Below are 22453 nucleotides of genomic sequence, written 5' to 3' on the forward strand. Positions count from 1 at the left end.
TGACCCAGACGGTGGAGAGATTCAACGGGACGCCTGGGAAGAAAACTTTCCAAAGACTTTCATCTGGAGGAAAGAGAATCAAACGGTAAATATAACACCGACGAAGGAGAAGTGGAAGTAACATTTCATCAAAATACAATAACATTAACAGTATATTCAGTTTATTCAATGTCACACTCTTTGTAGTTCTTTACTACGCTTATGAATAACTGATTTCTCTTGAACAGGGGGGAGTTGCATCATTATGACTTTTTGTAATGCTCTCTTCGTCCTATTTTCAGCATTGAACAATGCGTTTTATGGCACCGAGTGTTAGTTAGAAAACCTTGAGGTACTCTGATGCACAACTCTCTCAAAATCCATTTTATCCCTAAATCCAGCAAAATTGTATGTTTAGTTGCAGTGGTGGAAGAAGTACTCAGATCATTTACTTGAGTGAAAGTGGCAATAACGCACTGTAAAAATACTTTTAATACAAGTAAAAGCCCTGCATTCAAAACTCTGCTTGAGTAAAGGTATAATTGTATTACCAGCATTATGCATAACGGTCCAAAAATCCTGAAAGAACATTGTTTAGAAATAATGTGCACACGAGATATTACTTTTGTAAAACAAGAGTAATTTCTTTTCTCTTTTTCAAGAGAGCTCCCATTAGCTTGTTGCAACTTTCTCTTATTTATGAGCTCATGTAAATCACAGCACAGCTTTCCACCACTCCACCCTAACTAGGTCCATTCAGCATCAAACATAACTGAAAACACCTGTGTGGGTGTGCAAGCCTGTAGCTATAATGATGCATTGTACTTTATAAGATAATCATATGTTTTCTATGTAAAATCTAAAGTCATCAGATAAATGTAGTGCAGTAGAACGTACAATACTTCTCTCCAAGATGTAACAGAGAAAATACCATAATTTGAAATACTCAAGTAAACTACAAGTACCTAAATGTTGTACTTAAGTAGAGTAATTGAGTAAATGTATTTGGTTACTTTCTACCACTGTTTAGTTGTTTCTTAATGAAACATAGCTCAAAACAAAGACTAATACTTAAACAAAAGATTGTTGCACCTCATTAGATTAGATTAGACCGACGAACAAAAACAATCCATCATTCTGAGGCATCCTCCCTCTGTCTGTGACCACTACAGTAGCAGTATTACGCTGGCAGTTATTTGTGTGAACAGGTGGGCCGGTCTCAGTATGTGAGTGATCCTCTTTCTCTAACCTGGCAGGAGCCAGGATCAGAGCAGGTAGGGGACCTGGACGTGCATCCATAGCCACCAAGGATGCACTGAACTGGGAAACATCTGCTGAAGTGTCCCCTTCAACGCAGTCATGGTAAGAATCAAACACACGGAGAACAGCAACCCAGATTTCATTTAGGGTTATAAATCCCAGAGGAGTTTTATTTTCTATTGTTACTTGCTGTATCTATTGGTTACTTTGGTGTCTCCCCTGTACTACCAGTTTGTAATTCTCTCTCAAGAGTCAACACAGCCTAATTGTTAAGGAGATTAAGGTGTAATGTTGAATTGAATCCCGACATTAATATTTTATGGGCTAAAGCTGTCCATAGGGGGTTCACAGTGTGTGTGCAACTCACAGATGGAGTTAGAGGAAGATCTCTCTCTGCTTGTCTGAATATCAGTGATGGAGAGACAGAGGAGCAGAATGTCCCTCTTTAGTTGTTAATCCTAGGAAATAAGAACAAAATAAACATCACAGCAACCAGAAAATCCTTCTCCAGTATTGATTTATATCATTAAAGCTGCTGAGGTATGAAAAATCACTTGTTAAGTTATTGCCTTTAAATTTAGGGTTATTTAAATTCAAACTGGAACATTTTTTTGGTGCAGTTCTTAAATATTTCAGGAATCACATTTATTTTTAGTTTAGACAACAAACTTGTATGTCACAAGTAAAGATAAAATGAAAGACAAAATATGATTATTGTGATAGATGATGACAAATACAAATATACAGCTGACCTACAGTTTACACCCAGCTGCCAGTATATCAGGTTATAATGTTTAGTTTTTGTTGAAACTGTTATAGATCAATATTGCTGTATTGCAATATATATAGAAGTATTTCTGATATTCAGCCCATTGTTACTGAGTGAAATGGGGTGGACAAATTGATAGACACACATCAGTATAAAGCAATACAATTCAACAGCAACAGAAAGTACATCCTCCAAAACAACCACATAGTTTAATCAACACCTGTTTCTGAAAACTCAGCCGTACATGAAGGTAGGATTTATTGCAGGGCTCTTGCATTACACTGCATTAGTTTTAGCTGGGTGTATTTAAACTGGCAGTATGTTAGTACTATAAGTTCACTCTTATTTTATTTGTATAAACAAAGTATTGGCATTCAGATCTACTTAAGTCAAAGTTAAAAGCAGCCAATTTGAAATTATTCCAAGTAAAAGTTGCAGAATTTAATTTCAAACTGGATAGTTAGCACTAGAATAGTCAGACAGAACTGTTCTCATAGAAAAAACTTTTTTTTTTCTTTGTACTGAACTGTACTTTAATTAGTGGACATGGATCTTAGCATTGTTCTGGCTGATTTTTTTTCTAAAACTTTCATGTAAAGGCCTTTATTCTGATTTTGAAGTGTATAATTCTGTCAGAAGCCTTTATAGCTGCAGATAGAAAATTAGACAAATGAAGCCAAAAAGCTGTCAGGAGTCTGATAAGTTTTAAAGGGCTCTAATAATTTATTTCATTACTGATTGATGTAATGATTTTCTTTTGATTGACTGTTGTTTAGTCTATAAATATCTCTATAAATACCGGCAGATGCATTTGACAAATTAATGTGATGTCTTCAATGTGTGCATTGTCCAATACACTATTTTCTGAGGTAACCTTGTCTGAAGAAGTAATGCACTGTGTCCTATCACACGACACACAGTACACACCCATACCACTGTCCCTGCACTCTGATTTCATCTGACCATCCTCACCCTATTTTATCCTCTCCTCCCTTTTCTGTTTTCTCCATCTTTTTCCATTTCTCATTGCTCGCATTGATTTTTTTGTTTGTTTTTCCAGCTGATTATGTCCCTGTACTCTGATTCGCCGATGGGCACATAGCTCTCTGCACTTTAATTGGACATTTAATTAGATCACAGTTTTAGTCCAATTAGACTCAGAAGTGTGGTGGAAAGGGGGAATGGAGGTGAGAAGAGGCAAAAGTCCCCAAGCTGGTCTCTCTGTCTCCCTTCCTCCTTCTCGTTCTCTCCCGCTCTCCCCTCCTCACTCTTTTTCTTCATCTGATTTTTTCTGTCCGCCTCGCTGTCTCTCTCCCCCTCCCTCCTGAGGGCGGCTCATTAGTGATATAATGGGATGACACAAAACACACAGCCCCTAATTCTCAGAGTGTCTCTAGCAGCAGCCGAACCACACACACACATACACACACACAGGCCCACACGCCCACACACACAAGTTGACAGGAACTGTATGTGCTCACTGTTGCAGAACTTGTGTGGTTGTTTTAAGGGAGTGTTTCGTTATAAACTCTTGCCCTCTTCCTCCCATTTGGTACTGAAGCCATGAAGGGGTAAGCAAAAGTGTTTTGAGACAGATCCTGGGTGTTATTAGTGCCTCTGATTAATCTCCAGCACTGCCTGACAGTCTGCCAGTCACAGCAGCATCGACCAGCCCACACACACAAACACACACACACACACCACAAACATTAAGGACATGCTGAGCAGAACCCTATCGACTCAGTGGAGTGCTCCGGTATGATATCACTACACCTAATGAGACTAAGATAAGCCTCATTACCAGCAGCGCGCCCTTACATGCTAGTCAAATACAGGGCTATTCTGCACCAGTTTTAGCTCCCCTATGGTTCCACCCTCTTCTCCCTTTTGTTGTCATAGTCTTTGCACAGAGCTCAGACTCAAAGCATAAACAACACTGTGTCCCAGTGGGTGAAAACACATGGGCAAATGTAAACACACACTAACACACACCCAGATGTATGCGGATATGCACACACTTACGCTCAGGTGTAAGTCCTCGGAGGACACAAGTCAATCTCGGTGTCCCTGGAGCAGTCACACACACACCCCTCCTACCCTCCACCCCCAAGAGAAAGATACCAGACTACTGTGTCTCCTACTCTACACACACACACACACACACACACACACACACACACACACACACACACACACACAGACACACACACTTATATATCCAACACTAATTTGCGTGTTCCCTCTCTTTATGTCTATGTATGTATAGGTGTGTGCATATATAGATGGTCTGTGTGAACGACAGGCAGCAAGCAGGGGTGTTTTAGCCACAGGCGTCACTACCTGACCCCCGTGGCTATGAGATTGACAGCTGTGGTCCCGCCTAATTGCATTACTCTCCCAGGTGATTGGCTCACACCCTGGGGGCTCATTTGTCAGAATGCATTGTGGTAATGATGTAAATTAGCAGATCTATGTGTCACTCAGCCTTCTCCCCCCCTGCTGATTGGCCCCGCTGTGCCCCAGGACTCGGCCCCCAGCTGAGGGAGCCAGCTCATTGGTCCTTGGGGATCCAGGAAGTCCCCCAGAAATAGGGCTTTACAGATTGGGCATCCCTGTGGGCTGATATTATCCTTCCTCCCACCTCTTTACCTGTCAGTCAAAACCCAGGGACCGATCCCTGCAGCCTCTATCACGTATCTGAAACATAGATACACACATACACACACACACACACACACACACACACACACACACACACACTCGCACACACACACACACACACACACACTCGCACACACACACACCCACGCAGAGAGACATGTAGGTGGTATAAACACCTGTAATAACCCCATGTGGACGCTAAACACACTGACGTTATAACTGCATAAATGATATAAAAACATACTATATATAAAAAGGTGTGTGTGTGTGTGTGTGTGCGAGTGTGTGTGTGTGGGTGTGTGTGTGTGTGTGTGTGCGCGCGCGTGTGTGTGTGCGCGCGTGTGTGCGCGCGCACTTGTCTAGAATTGAAATAAAGGCCACAGGCTCAGGCTCTGTTCCCCACTGCTTACCCAGCATGCCCTAGCTATGTCCTCTATCAAAAGCAGACAGCTTCAGAGTTACAGACAGCTAGAGAAACATATAGACAAACACACCACTCACAATCTCACACACACACACACACACACACACACACACTTGGACTCCCTGGTTTCTTTGCTTGTCTGTCTCAATAGCATCAACTGAAGTGTTAGTTACAGCAAGTGTCTGGTGTGTGTGTGTGTGTGTCAGGGGGCAGCAGTGTGTGCATGCGCAGCTCTCCTGTAGTGTTGCTGAAAGGTTTCATGGGAGTGTCTAGGTTCTTTGTTAAACTCGCTGTGGTTATATGAGGCCAAATATGAATAAAGACTAAATAATGTCAGCATCAGCATGAATCAATACGTATACAGATGTACAATCACTTGGTCTGGACCTCAGCCTGTGATCAATGCTTTTCTCTGAGTTATTGTCTTCATATTAACAAGTGGAGTGCTCCCTGAGGAACACGTATGAATGGCTAAATGAGACCACTCCACACCTCTCAACAGGACCTGGTGTTGTTTTTACACCATCCTTTGTTTGATTTCATACACTGCATCGCAAAAGCCTTTTTAGCCAAATTTGGACGCACTGTAGGTGTTTCCAAAACACTCACGCCCTCATGAAACTCTAATTGCCCGCTCTTGGTGACATGAATGTCCCTCACACAGGGTCAAATATCGACTTGTGTCCCTCCCTGCCAGTGTTTGGCCAAATTATAACTTTTTGTCTGCATCTAAGATTATTCATAAATCAATTCATATTTTTATTGTGACCACTGGGGGCTTGCGTATTGACTCAAAAAATGTAGAAAAAGATCAAAATATGTCAACAAACGTAAAGGAAAAGTTTGGAATAAGCTCTGGACATGATTGAAAAGTAGCTCAGAAAATATTTGATTGTCTCATTTAGTTCTCTGCGTAACAGGATGTTATCGCCAGAAACAGGATATTACTCTTTTTGAAGAGTAGCTATGGCATCTCTGTTATATCTGCATGTGTTAGATATTAGTATTTGAAGACTCTATGTGTGCGCGTGCACGTGCATTACTGACTGAGTAATTGTTGTAAATTAGAGATGTTTAGAGATGTTTGTGGTTGGTTTTGGTAAAGCCCCTGTAAAAACACTCTCTCACGGAAAATCATTTCCCATGACGTGGCACATGTGCCGAACACGCACACACCGACACACTCACACACACCTTTAAGTGCCGCATCTACCATCTTTCCCTCCCACCCTCCGTTACGCACATATAGACCTACTCAGCAGTAAATGTAGTAACTAACCTGTTTTAAGTCTCCGCCACTACTTGGCAGAGCGTGAGAAAGCAGCGAGTATGATGGGTAATTGCCATGCTGCACGCAGTGTCTACAGGAGCACTCTTTATGAGGTGGTGGCGGGGAGGGAGAGGGGGATGAGAAGGTAGGATGGAGGACACCGGAGTATTTTCTCCTCCCATTAGATTGCTTAGTTTTCTACCAAAAGTTCAAAAGTTCTCAAGAGTGAAACTGAAGTGATCAACCTGCCAACACTTAATCAATAATTCCTATCTGTTGCATTGTATGAAATGTCTTTATACAGTAAGTTTCATAGTGAGTGAATCAGATCTATCTGTGTGACCGTTAATGAAAATGTCTTGGAGAAATCGCAGATTGTGGTGCAAGTTTGTGCCTCCAGCGTTTATGTGTTTAGGGGCAATAATTGATTTCTGTGTTGTGCCCCGCAGGGTTTGTCCCACATCTCTAAACCCACACACACATACACACACACGCACAGCAAGGCATGCTGCAGTATTAATGAGACATGAATAAGACATGAAGAGAGACCCCCCTCTTACACGCTCACACAGGGTCTCCCCCTCCCCAGCTGCTTCCTGTCTGCAGATTACCCAGCTTTCACTGGGCTCTGGTTAAGTGGGGCCAGGAAGAGATTTAACCCCCTCAGCAGGAGCAGACACATAAGCGCACACACACGAGCGTGCACACTCACACATACACTCCCTACTGTCAGGAAATATTAGCTCGCTTATTACATTATCAGAAAGTATCTGTTTTATTGTGGAGTTGACTGCCATCAGAGCTTCAGGTGTTTAACTGGCTGAAATATGATCTATGTTTAAGAATATTAATTTTATGTTTGTTCCTTTGTAGCTCTTATCTATTACCATAGGCCACAGAAAAAGTGTAAACTAACTTCTTGAGCTTGAGGTGTACACTGACACTATTTGGCAAAATTAAAAACGGGCTCTGTGGTTGTTAAATATTTCTTTTAATTTTGTTTTTTAATTTTTGTGAGGACCCGAAGTGATTTTTCAGTTAACCCTATTTCATTAGGAGTATAACCTGCCTTCTTATAGCCCATAATATGATACTTAAGTGTAAGTGTGTCCATTTGTGGGGTGTGCTTGTGGCTAAATGAATGGAAAGGAAACTGTCCAGACTCAGCTTAATGTCACTGTGTAAAACACTTGATAAGTAAGCTGAGTGTACGTTGCTGCGGGTTGAGTTGTGACCTTCCATCTGTTTGTGTTGTAGGCCTCAGCGACATCTAGCTCAGGACCTGCCTCTCTGGGCTCCCAGGTTCATGCTGCAGCTGTCAACGGAGATAGGAGCGCCCTCCTCAAACTCATCACAGGTAAACAGCAGACAAGTAATAAGCTTCTAAAGCATATTACAGATTCATTCACTGTCTCATCTGTATCAGAATATTAGGGCGAGGCATTGTGATTTTATGGTATGCAACTTAACCACTAGTTCACCCCAAGCACACAAATTCAATTCATATTAATATGTCGTAAAGTGTTGCTTTATTGTTTTCTATAAGTTACTTTGCATTTAAGCCATCCGCAGAAATGTCAGAGTGGAGGTTTAGTTGCAGCAGCTGGTGTTTTAGGTTTTACACAGATAAACTACTGCAGAGCAGGTGCTCATCAACATGGACGCTGCTAACGGATGCTCCACCCCTCTGTGGGGTGTGCTGACATTATCTGGCCATTCAGCAAAAAAAAAACATGAAGAACTTAATATCATAATTGCAAATTCTTTTCACAAGTCGGCAGCATGGCCCTCCAGGTTATCGGTGTAAGAGTAGTTCCTTACTTCCAGCTGCTCCAAATAAATTGATTTATTTAGAAAAGTAGAAGTGGGGGTCCCAATAAACTGATGTTTTAAAAGACTTATAACTTATAACATAAGCCACATGCTGTAATTATACGTTATGTTCATATGGTGCGCTGTTTCGATTAACACTTACCCTCTGACTTGAACCTTAAACTGTGCTTTCTTTGTATGTGTGTGTGTGTGTGTGTGTGCGTGTAGCAGAGCCCTCGCTGCGGGACCGTGAGGACCAGTTTGGTCGGACCCCTTTGATGTACTGTGTGCTGGCTGACCGCCTGGATTGTGCAGAGATTCTGTTGAAGGCTGGAGCTTCGGTCAACAAGACTGACCACAGCCAGCGCACCGCTCTGCACCTCGCCGCACAAAAGGTATGGACATCCATAAATACACAGATGTAAAAAAAAAAAAAAAAAAAAAAAAAAAAAGAGCACACAAATGCTGAATATTATACCTGTAGTAATCCATTTGGCATGAAGTTGACAGTTTGATGTGGGTGGAAATGTAAAGGTTGAATGAATATGTAGACAAGGTTTGATCTCAGTCAAGAGAAATTTTGACAGAGCACAAGCTCCAGTGGGAAGGCAGTGCCCCCTAGTGGTTATAGTTATGGCCTTAGGGCTTGTGGTGGGGAATATCAAACTTATTTATAAGCCTGCCACACAAACACTGTAGCTTTGACTTTCATTTCCACACACTCTTATAAATAAACAATTATTCTGCTGTAAGAAAGTGTTTCATAGCATTTTGACCACTGAAACCTAAGACAAGAGGGGCTTAATGTGCTTTTTACTTGAGTCTAGATTTAGGACAGGTCAGAGGAGACAAAATTAATGAGAACACCTCTAGACAGGGTGGTCTGGTCTCTCTAGAGGGACATAGCAGGAGAACAGTGGGACGTCGTACTAATGATATGTCTTTACAACTCAGTTATTTATCGGTGCCTTCTTTTATGAGAGTGTACTGATACAGGATCATAATATCATTGAGGAAAGAGGGGAGGTAATAGGTTATTGGGGTCTGTCTCATAGATGGGGAGTGTGTGTGTGTGTGTGTGTGTGTGTGTGTGTGTGTGTGTTCGTGCGTGTGTGTTGGGGGATGCTAGTGATGGGAAGCCCTGTCTCTTTGACATCTGATCAATAAGTGGCTGAGACAGCGAGAGAGGGCAGGGATTACCGATCTAATTGGACTGAGAATAGGGAGGACTGGAACACACACACACACACAGACACACAGACACACACACACACACACACACACACACACACACACACACACACACGCACACACACACACAGTCTGGATGCATGCTCACACACAAGATAGATCTGTCAGACTGTGGCATTGTGGTCACAGGATGGCAAATATACAAAACACACTCACATGTGTACGCAGTCATGACTGCATGGACACACGTGCCCCGCCGTCCTCTGACAGCTGTTGCACAATACATCACCCAACAGCCTGGTGGTGAGCAACCAAAAGTGAGGATAATGATGATGATGATGTGGAGGGGACGACAGGTGGAGAGCGGCTGCTCTGTCAGGCCACAGAGCCACTGTTTACTGTTTAACAGCTCATCTCACACGCTGATCAGAGAGGCAGGAGGAGGGAACGAAGATGGATGACCTGCGGATTGAACCAGACACTGCTAAAAGCCTGGGGAGTCTGAGTGTGTGGGAGTGTGTGTGTCATTGCTGCTGGTTCATGACTAATACTGAGGAGAATTGGTGATTTCTGAGCTACTTTTTAGCACAGTTTTTCATGTGTGTGTGTGTGTGTGTGTGTGTGTGTGTGTGTGTGTGTGTGTGTGTGTGCGTGCGTGTGTGTGTGCGCGCGCGTGCATGCGTGTGGCATGTGTGTGTGTGTGTGTGTTGCAGGGAAATGTGCGTTTCCTGAAGCTGCTGCTATCCAGGCGTGCTAACTGGCTGCAGAAAGATTTAGAGGAGATGACCCCACTCCACCTGGCCACCCGACACCCCTCCCCAAAAGCCCTCGCCCTGCTTCTCAAACACATCGGACCTGGAGAGGTTGACACACAAGACAAGAACAAGGTGCTTCTTTACAAATACACACAAACAGGTTTTTGAAAAATGTTTTGACTTAACAAAAGCCCATAGTTTCTCCTCAGTCAGAAACCAGCCAGTCAGGACGTCTGACCAATAACGTGCAAAGAGATAACTGACTGACTGAAAATAGTTCATTAGAAGCAGCAGAAATTTGAGGTCATACACACATGAACACGGACAGGCACACTCACACAGCAGTGAACGATGTAACAATCTGTGGCTTTGTCCTGTGTTCTTCTGATATGACCACAGACACACAAACACACAGTCTCCTCTGTCTTGTTGGAGCTGATGTGTATCTGACATCAGTAGTTAGTTTTGTAATAATCCAATATGCATCATCATGTCAGATGACAGTGGTTTCAGCAGAAAATCTCAGAATAGCTCAGTATGAGCTTTGTGAAGCACGTTGCCCAAATATTTCCCGGGCATGTCGTAGTGGAGTAATTTTGTGAACGTAAATCAAAACCTTGTGTTACAACAGCCCCTCTGTTTTTAACTCCATTCATCATCTCCATCTGTCCCTATTCATTTATCTCTCTTTTTATAGCAAACTGCTCTACACTGGTCAGCGTTTTATAACCGACCAGAACACGTCCGCCTCCTGATCAAACATGATTCCAACATCGGCATCCCAGACAGCGAGGGCAAGATCCCCCTGCACTGGGCCGCACACAGTCAGGAGCCCAGCGCCACACAGACTGTCCGCTGTATACTGGTACACACCACTGTGCACACACACACACACACATGCATGCATACAACTGAATTTGTCATCATCCTCCATCCTCACCTGTCAGTCTGCATGTCTTTTTTTATTTTCTGCGGTTGTCTTGTGTGTGTGTGTTCATGTGTGAAGGAGGCAGCTCCCACTGAGTCCCTGCTGAACTGGCAGGACTATGAGGGACGGACGCCCCTGCACTTTGCTGTTGCTGACGGTAACGAGGCAGTGGTGGAGGTGCTGACATCTTACGAGGGCTGTAATGTGACAGCTTATGATAACCTCTTCAGAACACCGCTGCACTGGGCTGCTCTGCTCGGTGAGTGAGCACGCATACTGAGTGTGACCTGCTGCAGCCGGAATGACAGCTATACTTCTGAGATGAAAGATTTCAAACTATATGCAATTTATGTCCCCCTTTCCCCAAAAACAAAATTCCAATTTTAGGAATTTTTACACTGGTTAGTTGAGTCAAAGCCAAAATGTTTTTAGTTATTAGTTATTACCCACATGATATAATTATGTTGGTCTTTGGGTCCAACACTTTGATCCCGACTGAAATATCTCAACAACTATTAGGTGAATTGCCATGAAATTTTATAAAGACATTCATTGTGCCCAGAGGAGGACTCCTAATGACTCTGGTGGCCTGGTCTCCTGACTTTTCTTCTGGTGCCACCTGCTAAAGTTTTCTGAAAAGTTTGTCCAACACTTTGGCTCATGACCAAATATTGGAAAACTAAAGACAATCCCATCAGTGTCAGCTGTACTTTGTGTGTAGTGGTAATAATAGTAATTAGTAAATAGTAATTTGCAGATGTTGGCATGCTAAAATGCTAAACTGATACCATACCTGCTTAGCATCAGCATCTTTTGATATTGTCATTATGAACATGTTAATAAGATAAAGTATCTATCTGTCTATCTATCCATGTTAGCATGATGATGTTAGCATTTAATTCAAAAAGCAAAAAGTCTTCTTTCTTTGGGTTTATTGATCTTAAAACCCATTTAATAGCACTCTTTGTAAAGTTAACTATAAGGTGCCTGTGTAGGACTGTATAGCTGAGCAATTGCCCCTTATTTACTTATGTCTTTGTCATTATCTGTCACCCCACTAATGTAGACATGTGTTTTTCAGGCCATGCCAAAATCGTCCACCTACTGCTGGAGAGAAACACATCAGGAACTATTCCCTCAGACAGCCAAGGAGCGACACCTCTGCACTATGGAGCTCAGAGCAACAATGCTGTGAGTCACACAATGTCTCATTGAGTTTGTTCTGTGTCCTCCTGACAACCCTGATGTAGGGTCGCAAAAGCAAGATATGTTAAGGTTCTAAACTTCTAATGATTTTAAAAAGGTCAAATTATAGTTTATGGGAAATTTAGAAAAGCAAGTTGATTTTTCTTCTTTCTTACTTTGTATACAGTTCTTTGCAGTTTGGCTTAGGTGATTTTAGTAATGATAATCTATGATAATCTATTTTATTGGAGTGGAATGACACATAATTATTAATTTCACATCAATGACCACAATGGAAATAATTCTTATCCTTGATGTTTGTGATTGAGTGTCTCCCTTCTCATAAAATCCAGTTAGATAAACTAAACTAAATGTAATTGTCTGTCTCTGTGTGCGAGTAGGAGACAGTTGGTGTGTTTCTGTCCCACCCCTCGGTGAAAGATGAACCTGATCTGGAGGGGCGGACGGCCTTCATGTGGGCCGCTGGGAAGGGCAGTGATGATGTCATCCGCACCATGCTGACCCTCACCCCTCACATTGACATCAACATGGCTGACAAGTACGGAGGCACCGGTGAGCACCAGAGAAACAAGAGGAGGAAGTGAGGCTCCTCTAAACTGCTTTGACCCGACCTGTCTTTTTCCAGGGCCTGGTGACATAAACCAGCGTGGTCATGTTACTGTACACACACACACGCACATGCACCTTTACCCTTGCTCTGTTTGTCTTCTCAGAGTGTGGCCTTCCCTCTCATTTTAGGCTAGGCATGATGATGATGCTGATGTCACAGGGGATTCCCCCCAAGGTGCTAGAGAGACTGCGAGAGTGAGGGAGAGAGGGAAGTGATACTGTCAGCAAAATTAGTGTGAGCTCGCTGAATAGACTCCCACCACTGCCAGGACTGTCCTCTGACAAACACACACTCATGCAGACACACTCTGACCCCCCGGGGCTGTTTGGATGTATAATCTCCATGGCGATAGCCCCTCTGCTCAGCCAGGCGGTCATTGTTTATGCATGCATAACATGCAGTGGTTGTGTCATGCTAATGAGACGGTGTGAAGGGCAGTGGAGCTGACTGGTGCCCAGATCACTTCCATGCACTTGACTCTAGTCTGTACTGTCTGGGGACTGGAGGGGGCTGGGGCAGTAGCCATGAGGAGGCTTAAGTGTATTGCTCCTCATTAAATTTCTCTGTCTGTTTAACCCTCCATTGACCAGACTTTAGCTACAGCCGGAGAGAACCTGCAGTCGCGGGGCTGAATGAACGGAGGGGAGGCAGATGAGGGAGGAGCAGTGATCCTGAGGGTTTTTTGTTCAGGACCATATCTTCTTATCTCAGGGTATATTTGAAGTGTGTTTGTGTGTGTATGTTCACATAGCGCTCCATGCAGCTTCCCTGTCAGGCCATGTGAGCACAGTGAAGCTGCTGTTGGAGAAGAGAGCAATGGTCGACTCTCTGGACGTGATGAAACACACGCCGCTGTTTCGAGCTTGCGAGATGGGACACAGGGATGTCATACTCACACTCATCAAAGGTGGGTGTAATTGGTACATACAGTGGCAAGAAAAAGTGTGTGAACCTTTTGGAATGTCATGGTTTTCTGAATAAATTTGTCATAAAATCTGTTCTGATCTTCATCTAAGTCAAGGGTATTGACAAATATAATGTGTCTAAAATAATAACACAAGAAAAAATCTGATCTTTCATGTCTTTATTGAACACACTCATTCAACATTCAAAATGGCAGTGGAAAAAGTAAGTGAACCCTTAGAATTAATAACTGGTTGACCCCCCCTTAGCAGCAATAACCTCAACCAGGCGCTTCCTGTAGCTCTGGATCAGAACTGCACATCGTTGGAATTTTTGCCCATTCTTCCTGGCAGAACTGCTTAAGCTCTGCCATATTCTTTGGACGTCTCATGTGTATGGCTCTCTTCAAGTCAATCCATAGCATTTCTATTGGGTTGAGGTCTGGGCTCTGACTTGGCCTCTCCAAAAGGCGGATTTTGTTTTTCTGGAACCATTCTGTTGTGGACTTGCTCCAGTGTTTTGGGTCGTTGTCCTGTTGCATCACCCACTTTCTAGAGAGTTTCAGCTGATGTACAGACAGTCTCAGATTATCCTGAAGAATTCTCTGATAAACTTGGGAATTCATCTTCCCCTCAATGGTTGCAAGCTGGCCAGGCCCTGATGCAGCAAAGCAGGCCCAAATCATGAGGTTTCCTCCACCATACTTTACGGTTGGGATGATGTTTTCATGACGATATGCCGTGCCCTTTCTACGCCAGATGTAGTGCTGGGTGTTTTTTCCAAATAGTTCAATCTTAGTTTCATCAGTCCACAAAACATTTTGCCAATACCGCTGTGGAGTGTCAATGTGCTCTTTTGCAAACTTCAGGCGTGCAGCAATGTTCTTTTTAGTAAGCAGTGGCTTCCTTCATGGTGTCCTGCTGTAGATACCCTGCTTGTTCAATGTTTTACGTATTGTAGACTCATGAACAGAGATGTTAGCCAGTTCCAGTGATGCCTTCAAATCTTTGGCTGTCATTCGGGGTTCTTTCTTTACCTCATTGATGAGTCTTCGTTGTGCTCTTGGTGTCATTTTGACTGGGCGTCCACTTCTTGGTAGAGTAGCAACAGTCCCAAAGTGTCTCCATTTGTAGATTGTTTGCCTAACTGTAGACTGGTGAATTTCTAGTCTTTGAAATCACTTTGTAACCCTTGCCAGTTTTATGTAAATCAACAATTCTTGATCGTAGATCCTCTGAAAGCTCTTTTTGGTGAGGCATGGCTCACATAAATGTGTTCTTCTTTTGCAAAACAAACTCCAAAAGTTTGAGGGGTTTTTATCAGTCAAAGTAGCTTTAGTCCACACCCCCAAACTCATTGTCTTAACGAGACTCCAGGTATGCTAAAACCTGACACCAATTAGCTTTTTTGAGGTCATTAATTCAAGGGTTCACATACTTTTTCCACAAGCACTATGAGGATTTTTTGGTTATTCTCAATAAAGACATGAAAGATCAATTTTTTTTGTGGTATTATTTAAGACACATTATATTTGTCAATACCCTTGACTTAGATGAATATCAGATCACATTTTATGACAAATTTACTCAGAAAACCATGAAATTCCAAAAGGTTCACATACTTTTTCTTGCCACTGCATGTGGAAGCATCCCAATAATAATACACCCTGATTTTCAGTGACACTGTGTTCTGAGTATTCATATTCAGAGTCATTGCAATATTGTTGTCCATGATAAAGGAAATAAAAATGATTTGAGTGTTGAAGTCTTTACATACATCAGTTAAATGCCTCAACTGAAATGTAAATATGTAAATGTTCTGAATGAAGGTTCTGCACATGTGGACCTGGTAGACGTGGATGGTCACACCGCTCTGCACTGGGCTGCCCTGGGAGGAAATGCTGAGGTCTGCCAGATACTGATGGAGAATGGGATTAGTCCTAATGTGCAGGTATGCATGCGCATACTCAATTATTCACCTGCAGAGCTACAGAAATTGAAAAACTTTTGTGAACAGTCCCTACGTTTCTATGGGCTGTGCAGCTCTAGCTTTCCATCCACAATCATCGTTTAATGCACTAGAAGATCTCCCTAACATGATACAACAGCGGTCTGTTGTAATAAACCAAAGAAGTCATTTCAAATCACTTTAGTCAGAAGCAATCTGTTCTCAGCATCCATCTGTATACACTAGCAAAGAATGGCAAAAATATAACTACATATATATATTTTTTTAGATATACACTCACATTTGCTATGATACACAGCTGGTTAGCTTTGGCTACACCGTGAAGAGCTTTCTATCCAGAACTGTAGATTGGTCCACCATTAATTGCAACTCTAATAGCATTGAGTCTAAAATCAGGATCGACCTCATAAATCCTGTGCTACTTTGAATTGTTCTGGACTTGAATGTTAAATAAATTTTATTCCTGCTGCACCAGGACCAGGCAGGACGGACACCTCTGCAGTGTGCTGCTTATGGTGGCTACATCACCTGCATGGCTGTTCTCATGGAGAATAATGCTGATTCAAACATACAGGACAAGGAGGTGAGGACCCTTTCATATGTCCACAAATGAAATAACATTTCTGTCTATTGCTTTTGGACACAGTTGCAGTGTGAATGGATGCTTTTCTTTATGGGTGCACAGGGGCGGACTGCTCTCCATTGGTCATGTAACAATGGCTACCTGGATGCTGTGAAACTGCTGCTGGGCTACAACGCCTTTCCTAATCACATGGAGCACACTGAGGAGAGGTGAGGGCCGAGCCACTCACAAAGGCGGCAGAGGTGAAGTGGAAGTGGGAAAACAGATCCACAAATGACACTGGTGTTTGTGTTGAGCAGGTACACCCCTCTGGACTACGCTCTGCTGGGGGGGCACAGTGAGGTGACTCAGTTCATGCTGGAGCACGGCGCTCTGTCCATAGCAGCCATCCAGGACATCGCTGCTGCCTCCATCCAGGCTGTCTACAAAGGCTACACCGTCCGCAAGGCATTCAGGGAGAGAAAGCAGCTCCTCATGAGGCACGAGCAGCTGCGCAAGGATGCAGCCAAGTGAGTGACAAGTACACACACACATACATTAACATATTTACATAAACAAAGACATACATATACTGAAGCCTCGGTCATTGTTCCTGTGCTTTGAAGATGCTTGTATTCTTGTATCCCTCTCTTTGTGACACAACACCATTTGCATTTTACCATTACATGCATTGTGTTCACATCTCATTCCTGTTTCTGTCTTCATTATCTGTCTCTGTCTTCCTTCTCCCACCTCTCCAGAAACAGTCACACTCGCTCCATATCTATCTTTCTTTCTGTCATCCCTGCACACACATATGTCTTCCCCCTGTCTTTCCCTTTTAGCTTGTTCTCCTTTTGTCATTTGCTCACCAGTCTCACCTTTATTGTCTTACACGATGCTTTTGAGAAGTAAATTTGTTTTAAGAGGGCACATTGACTTCAACTTTCTCTTCTTGGTATTTTAAGCAGGCAGTTTTATTGAGTCGTAAATCTTGTGAGATGTTTTTTTTGCAAAGCACTAAAAATATTCTACCACATCTTGCCTTCTAATCATTTTCCCCCCCCCAATAGAAAACCAAGTTGTGACCAAAATGGATAAACTTTTTATTGCTCCAAACTCAAAAATTGTCTTGACAAGTACCCAAAGGTTGCCACGATGATGATGTGTATTAAACTAAATATACCCACCAGTGTCACTATAGCAATCAAATTTTTAAAAAGAATAAAAAAATAGACACATTTAAAACAAACTACAATTTTGGCTGTGGATGTGGTGGGTGTGGTGCATTTCACACACAGCTATATGCCACGATTAGGTCTCACGCTTCTTTGTGTTTAGGAAACGAGAAGAAGAGCAGCGGAGAAGAGAAGCCGTGCAACAGGTTTCAGTGTCCGCTGCAGAGAAACGGAAGGTCTCTTTGATGAGAGCAGAGCAGGAAAAGATCTCCCTTGTCAGCACGATGGAGGACTTATCCATGAATGACAGTGTGGTGGAAACAAAGAAATCATCCAAAGCTGAACGCGCAAAGAGCAAAGAGGAGAGACACAAAGGTACAAATGCAGAAGCAGATTGCAGTTTGAATTGTGAATTATGTTTTGATACTTATGATATTGTTTCAGCATTAGAGATTAGAGAGATTCAAGGATTTTTTATTAATTTGTTTATTAATATGCCTCTTAAATCCACCCCACCAGCCCACAAGAGCAGATCCTCCAGAAGAAGTAAAGCAGCTGAACTACAGGAGGTTCCTCAGGCTTCGAGACACCACACTCACGTTACCGGTGACACAGTGCCCGGTGCTCCCCAGACCACCAGGCTGAAGGAACTTCTCTCTCCTGCCAGCTGCAGCCAGCCACCCAGCCTCAAACCCAGACCCCCCTCCATGCCCAAAGTCAGGGAACGACCTTCCTCAATCACAAGCATTCCTTCTACCAGTGTCTCCTCTATGGACCAAACTGAGGCAACTTCCAAAGAATGCATGTCTATAAAAAAGAGAGACACTCACACGAGTATGCAGGCTGCCCCCGGCAAAACTGATGCCCACACCTCTCAACAAAAGCACAGAAACCACAAGGAGCAGACTTCAGAGAGGGCTGCCACCAAAGACCAAACTCACACTCCCTCATTAAGAAGTAGTTCATCTTTAGACCACAAAAGCCCCTCAAGAAAGACTGGTGCACATGTACCGATCTCAACACGCACACACAGGGGACACGACAAAGAGCAGCGGAGGAGGAGGAACGAGGCTGCACGTATCATCCAGCGAGCCTGGCGAAGGTGAGTTTATGCGTTTGCATTTTATGTTGGTACCTGGAGGGGTGCTCAGTAGCTGAAGCTTCTGTGGCTGTGGAAGATTGCCATGTGGTGCCCACATGTGCCCTCGCCCTCATACATGCCAACTGGTTCTCATCTTTCTCTAACACCGCCTCATCTTCGGTCTGGATGCCATCAACACTTGAGCAGTGGGGGGGAGAGCGTGGGAGATGGGTGAGACAGGGATGCAGGGGACAGACGGGCTATAATCTAGAGCTTTCATACTGGTTTAACAAGAGGCTAAAAGTTCAGCCGTGCTGCTCTAATAGCTACCAGCAGCCTCTCTTTGCTTTTCTCCCCTTCTTACACACTCTGTGTTTCTCTTAGACGCTGCCAGTACACCACAGGAGGCCCTCTGTTTCCATTCAGCTTCACAATTATATTCTGTATGTGCTGCCTATTAACTGCCTTGAATAAACTCTGTTTACTTTGTTTATGCTTAGTGAGTACTAGTGTGAGGATTTGCCAGGTTTTGGACCTTTGAACGCTGTCTGAGATGTTTTTTATTGAACAGCATGCATGTGTGTGCGCTTGCATGGATATGTGTCGGCAGGTTCCACACACGAACACGGAGAGAGGTGAAGGTCTGCGAAGAGGTGGAGTTGAGCTATGCCCAAAACAGGAAGAAGATGGATATCAGAGCTCCACCTGCTAAACTGGCTATGAGTAAGAGCTCTGTGCTTCAAAGTATCTATGGTGAGATAATTTGCATACCATATTTATGATGGACATATACATATATATATATATATATATATATATACATGTACGGTATGTTCAACAAACCAGAAAACAGGAAGTTGGAGCAAAAGGAAAAACAACCTTAGACACTAAAACAAAATAACACTTACACACAAAACATCACATGTATCATCACATGCACATACCTTTTCCCCAGCGCACAGAGCCCCCTTTCCAAAAAACCCACCCCTCTTGAACCATTGCACTAATATTACTTCAGCACAACTGTTAACAGTAACTGAGAGCAATGCTGCAATTTAGTGTAATATTGTACTAATGTGGGTTATGGTACACTGCTAGAATAATGATTTCAGTTCCAGTGGGCTTCAGTTGAAGTAAAAAGGGAGTCGGAGCACAAACTTGCTCACAGGTGCTAACGTCAAAGAACCGTGAGGAATCGCTTTTTTGGTGGTATTTTTGTGCCTTTATTAGAGATTTAACTGTAGAGATTTTCGACATTTTCATTCATTTAGAGATCTGATAGTGGAACAGTGACAGAAATGAGGGTAAACAAAGATGCAGAATGACATGTATCAAAGGTCTCTTGCTGGATTTGAACCAGGGACCTTGCTGTTCATGGTGGGCTTGTTAAACCCCTAGGCTACTAGGGTGTTCAGTGAAACTCTTAGAATCACACACTGAGCAACAGCAGTTTCTATCCTTATCAAAACCATAGCTCTTGAATTGCATGAAAACCCCAAACAGACTGAGATCTTGTGGGATAAAAGCTGGAAGTCAGGATGGTTGTCATACCATTGTAGAGGACGCTGTAAGTGACTAATTCCGGGAACAGGAACTTGTGTAAATGTCTGGATGATGCTTCAGTCCAAATACCAGGACAGAGGCAGCCTGGTTGCCTGTGTGGAACCTCTGGTAGGGTTTTGCCCCACAGACAGGCCTGACCTTCATCACACATCACCAGGTGATGATGGCAGGACGGACAGAAACCTTGCTGCGCCAAAACATATAAGCACGCACGCCGTCTCAGCCCACAGATGGACAGATAGACCACTAGACCCCCCCCCCCCAAAAAAAAAAAAAAAAAGTCCCTCCGTACCAACCTTCTGACGTGGTTTTCCCCTCCCCCTTCTCACCTCACCTCCCTCTTTCTCTCCTTCTCTCTCTCTGACAGTCCTGGCACTGTGAAAAGTTCAGAGCTGTCAGGGGGAATGTCAAACGACTGCGTCGAGCTATCTGCAGGACACACACACACACACACACACACACGCGCTCTCATTTGCACCCTCATTTTTTCGGAGAAGTAGACAGAGATTTGATACACAACTCGACCGGATCACACCGCTTGCTTCATCATCATAAAGTATTGTTAGATTGCCTTTTAATTATTTTATTCCAAATATATCTTTAATATTGCTTCATCTATTTGTAGTAACACACATGAGGGAGAGAAATTTATTTTTGCATCACAGATAACAAAATTGTGTCAGAGAATGGCTGTATGCAAGTTCAATTGATATGTCAATTAGTGCAAATATTTGTTGTAAAAATACAATAAAGCCCAATTATTTATTTCCACTGTAAACTTGAATACTAGACAATCACTTAGACTGTACACACGAATTGAAGTGGTGAAGTTTACATGTTCCAAGCTCTCTCAATAACATGAAACAAGCACCAAGTTACGGAGATCATTTTTAAGCTCCATGACATGATCAACTTCAAACTTGTTGGAGGATTATTCTATTGTATTGCCGCAGAATAAAACAATTATGGAAAACAGGTTGAACTCTATGTGAAACAGTATTAAATCTGATCAAGTACCTCTAGTAGAATACCTGCAAGCATCACAAATCAGTGATAAATCAGTCCCTTAATAACATTGGCAGTGTTTTATTCATGTAGGGTTAGGATTAGTTCGTCTGTGATCACTACAGATACAGTAAAACAATAATTTTAGGCCCCAGCGAGATTTGAACTCGCGACCCCTGGTTTACAAGACCAGTGCTCTAACCACTGAGCTATAGGGCCTTTGTTATAAGTGCCATCATCAGGTGATAATATAAAGACAACACCTTCAACAAGCATGGGTGTGTATGACCTGACTAGATTGACAGGTTACAGGAGTGTCCTGAGCTTTGTTATGCAACACGAGCTAGTTGAATTCAGGAACTGTTCAAATGCTGTAACTTAATGGAGATGTCTTCCAAACATTTTTCTTTACTGTCCTTTAGGCAACTCTATGGCCAGACGAGGGCGTTCACTTCGGGGCTCTCAGTCTCAGCTGCTCCTGGAGATGCCACTACGCACTCAGAGCCAGTGTAAGTGTGTGTTCACATACACAAACACACACTTTAGATCAAGTAAAAGACTCTAAAAAGGTAATTTTGTGTACTTATTTTACAGTGAGCGGTATAGATTGTGTACACCTGACGGATGCGATGGATCAAGCCAAGCAGTTTTCTTACCACCTGAGACCACATAGTGCTGGACAGGGGACTAGAGGACGGGGAAAACATTGAAGCTTCACACACACATTCACACACACACCTCATGCGCTTTGATGTTTTCTCAGCTGGCTGGCAGCCTTACCTCTATAGAATTACGATACACATTGTTCACTCAATGTGCCAAGCTTTCTAAAATTAAGCCATATGACATCAGAGCCATGACCTCACAGGGTGGGGTTAAGTCTACAGAAATGGTGTGTTTAAAAGATAACCTTTCATCCATTGTGGAAGGAACACATACACACTCCATCTCTCTCGTTCTCCATCGCTCTCGCACACACACTGAGATAACCTTTCCTCCTGCTGTGGAGAATGAGGCAGTCTATCAACAGCCAGTCATACAGATAGCCCACCTGCAGCCACACACACACACACACACACACACACACACACACACACACACACACATATATAAGTTACTTGCTACACATCGGTATGGTCTTTAAGTGCTTTCCCTCTCAAGAGAAAGGTGTATTTCTGAACTATGCAGTTCTTATTTACTTATGCATTTGCACAAAAATAATCCACGTTGTGTAATTTTAGAAATATACCTCAGTGTTTGTTGCTTTTTAATTGCATCATAAGAAATAAAAAATAAAATTGAAACAGGGGCAGTGCACTTTGATTTAA

At 43.0% G+C, this 22453-nt stretch overlaps 1 protein-coding gene and 1 non-coding gene across 2 annotated transcripts; one reads left to right on the forward strand and one right to left on the reverse strand.

Moving 5' to 3' along the window:
* Nucleotides 1-19: 19 nt before the first annotated feature.
* Nucleotides 20-22377, forward strand: invs (inversin). The gene is made up of 19 exons (XM_022765840.1): nucleotides 20-85; nucleotides 1236-1341; nucleotides 7621-7720; nucleotides 8404-8570; nucleotides 10080-10253; nucleotides 10819-10986; nucleotides 11128-11308; nucleotides 12131-12240; nucleotides 12636-12807; nucleotides 13617-13772; nucleotides 15597-15718; nucleotides 16212-16319; nucleotides 16422-16528; nucleotides 16619-16828; nucleotides 17640-17851; nucleotides 17996-18578; nucleotides 19168-19310; nucleotides 21548-21634; nucleotides 21720-22377. The coding sequence occupies exons 2-19, from the start codon at nucleotides 1339-1341 to the stop codon at nucleotides 21833-21835; spliced, it is 2919 nt and encodes a 972-aa protein (XP_022621561.1). The 5' UTR covers nucleotides 20-85; nucleotides 1236-1338; the 3' UTR covers nucleotides 21836-22377.
* Nucleotides 21272-21344, reverse strand: trnat-ugu. Its single transcript has one exon. It is a non-coding gene; the product is annotated as a tRNA-Thr (tRNA).
* Nucleotides 22378-22453: the final 76 nt, after the last annotated feature.

This window comes from Seriola dumerili, unplaced genomic scaffold (assembly GCF_002260705.1).
Source record: "Seriola dumerili isolate Sdu_G_001 unplaced genomic scaffold, Sdu_1.0 BDQW01000758.1, whole genome shotgun sequence".
NCBI lineage: Eukaryota > Metazoa > Chordata > Actinopteri > Carangiformes > Carangidae > Seriola > Seriola dumerili.

Coding starts and splice junctions, on each gene's coding strand:
- invs (XM_022765840.1), top strand. Junction 11,309..12,130: donor GCACTGGGCTGCTCTGCTCG/GTGAGTGAGCAC, acceptor TGTGTTTTTCAG/GCCATGCCAAAATCGTCCAC. Junction 16,829..17,639: donor CTGCGCAAGGATGCAGCCAA/GTGAGTGACAAG, acceptor CTTTGTGTTTAG/GAAACGAGAAGAAGAGCAGC.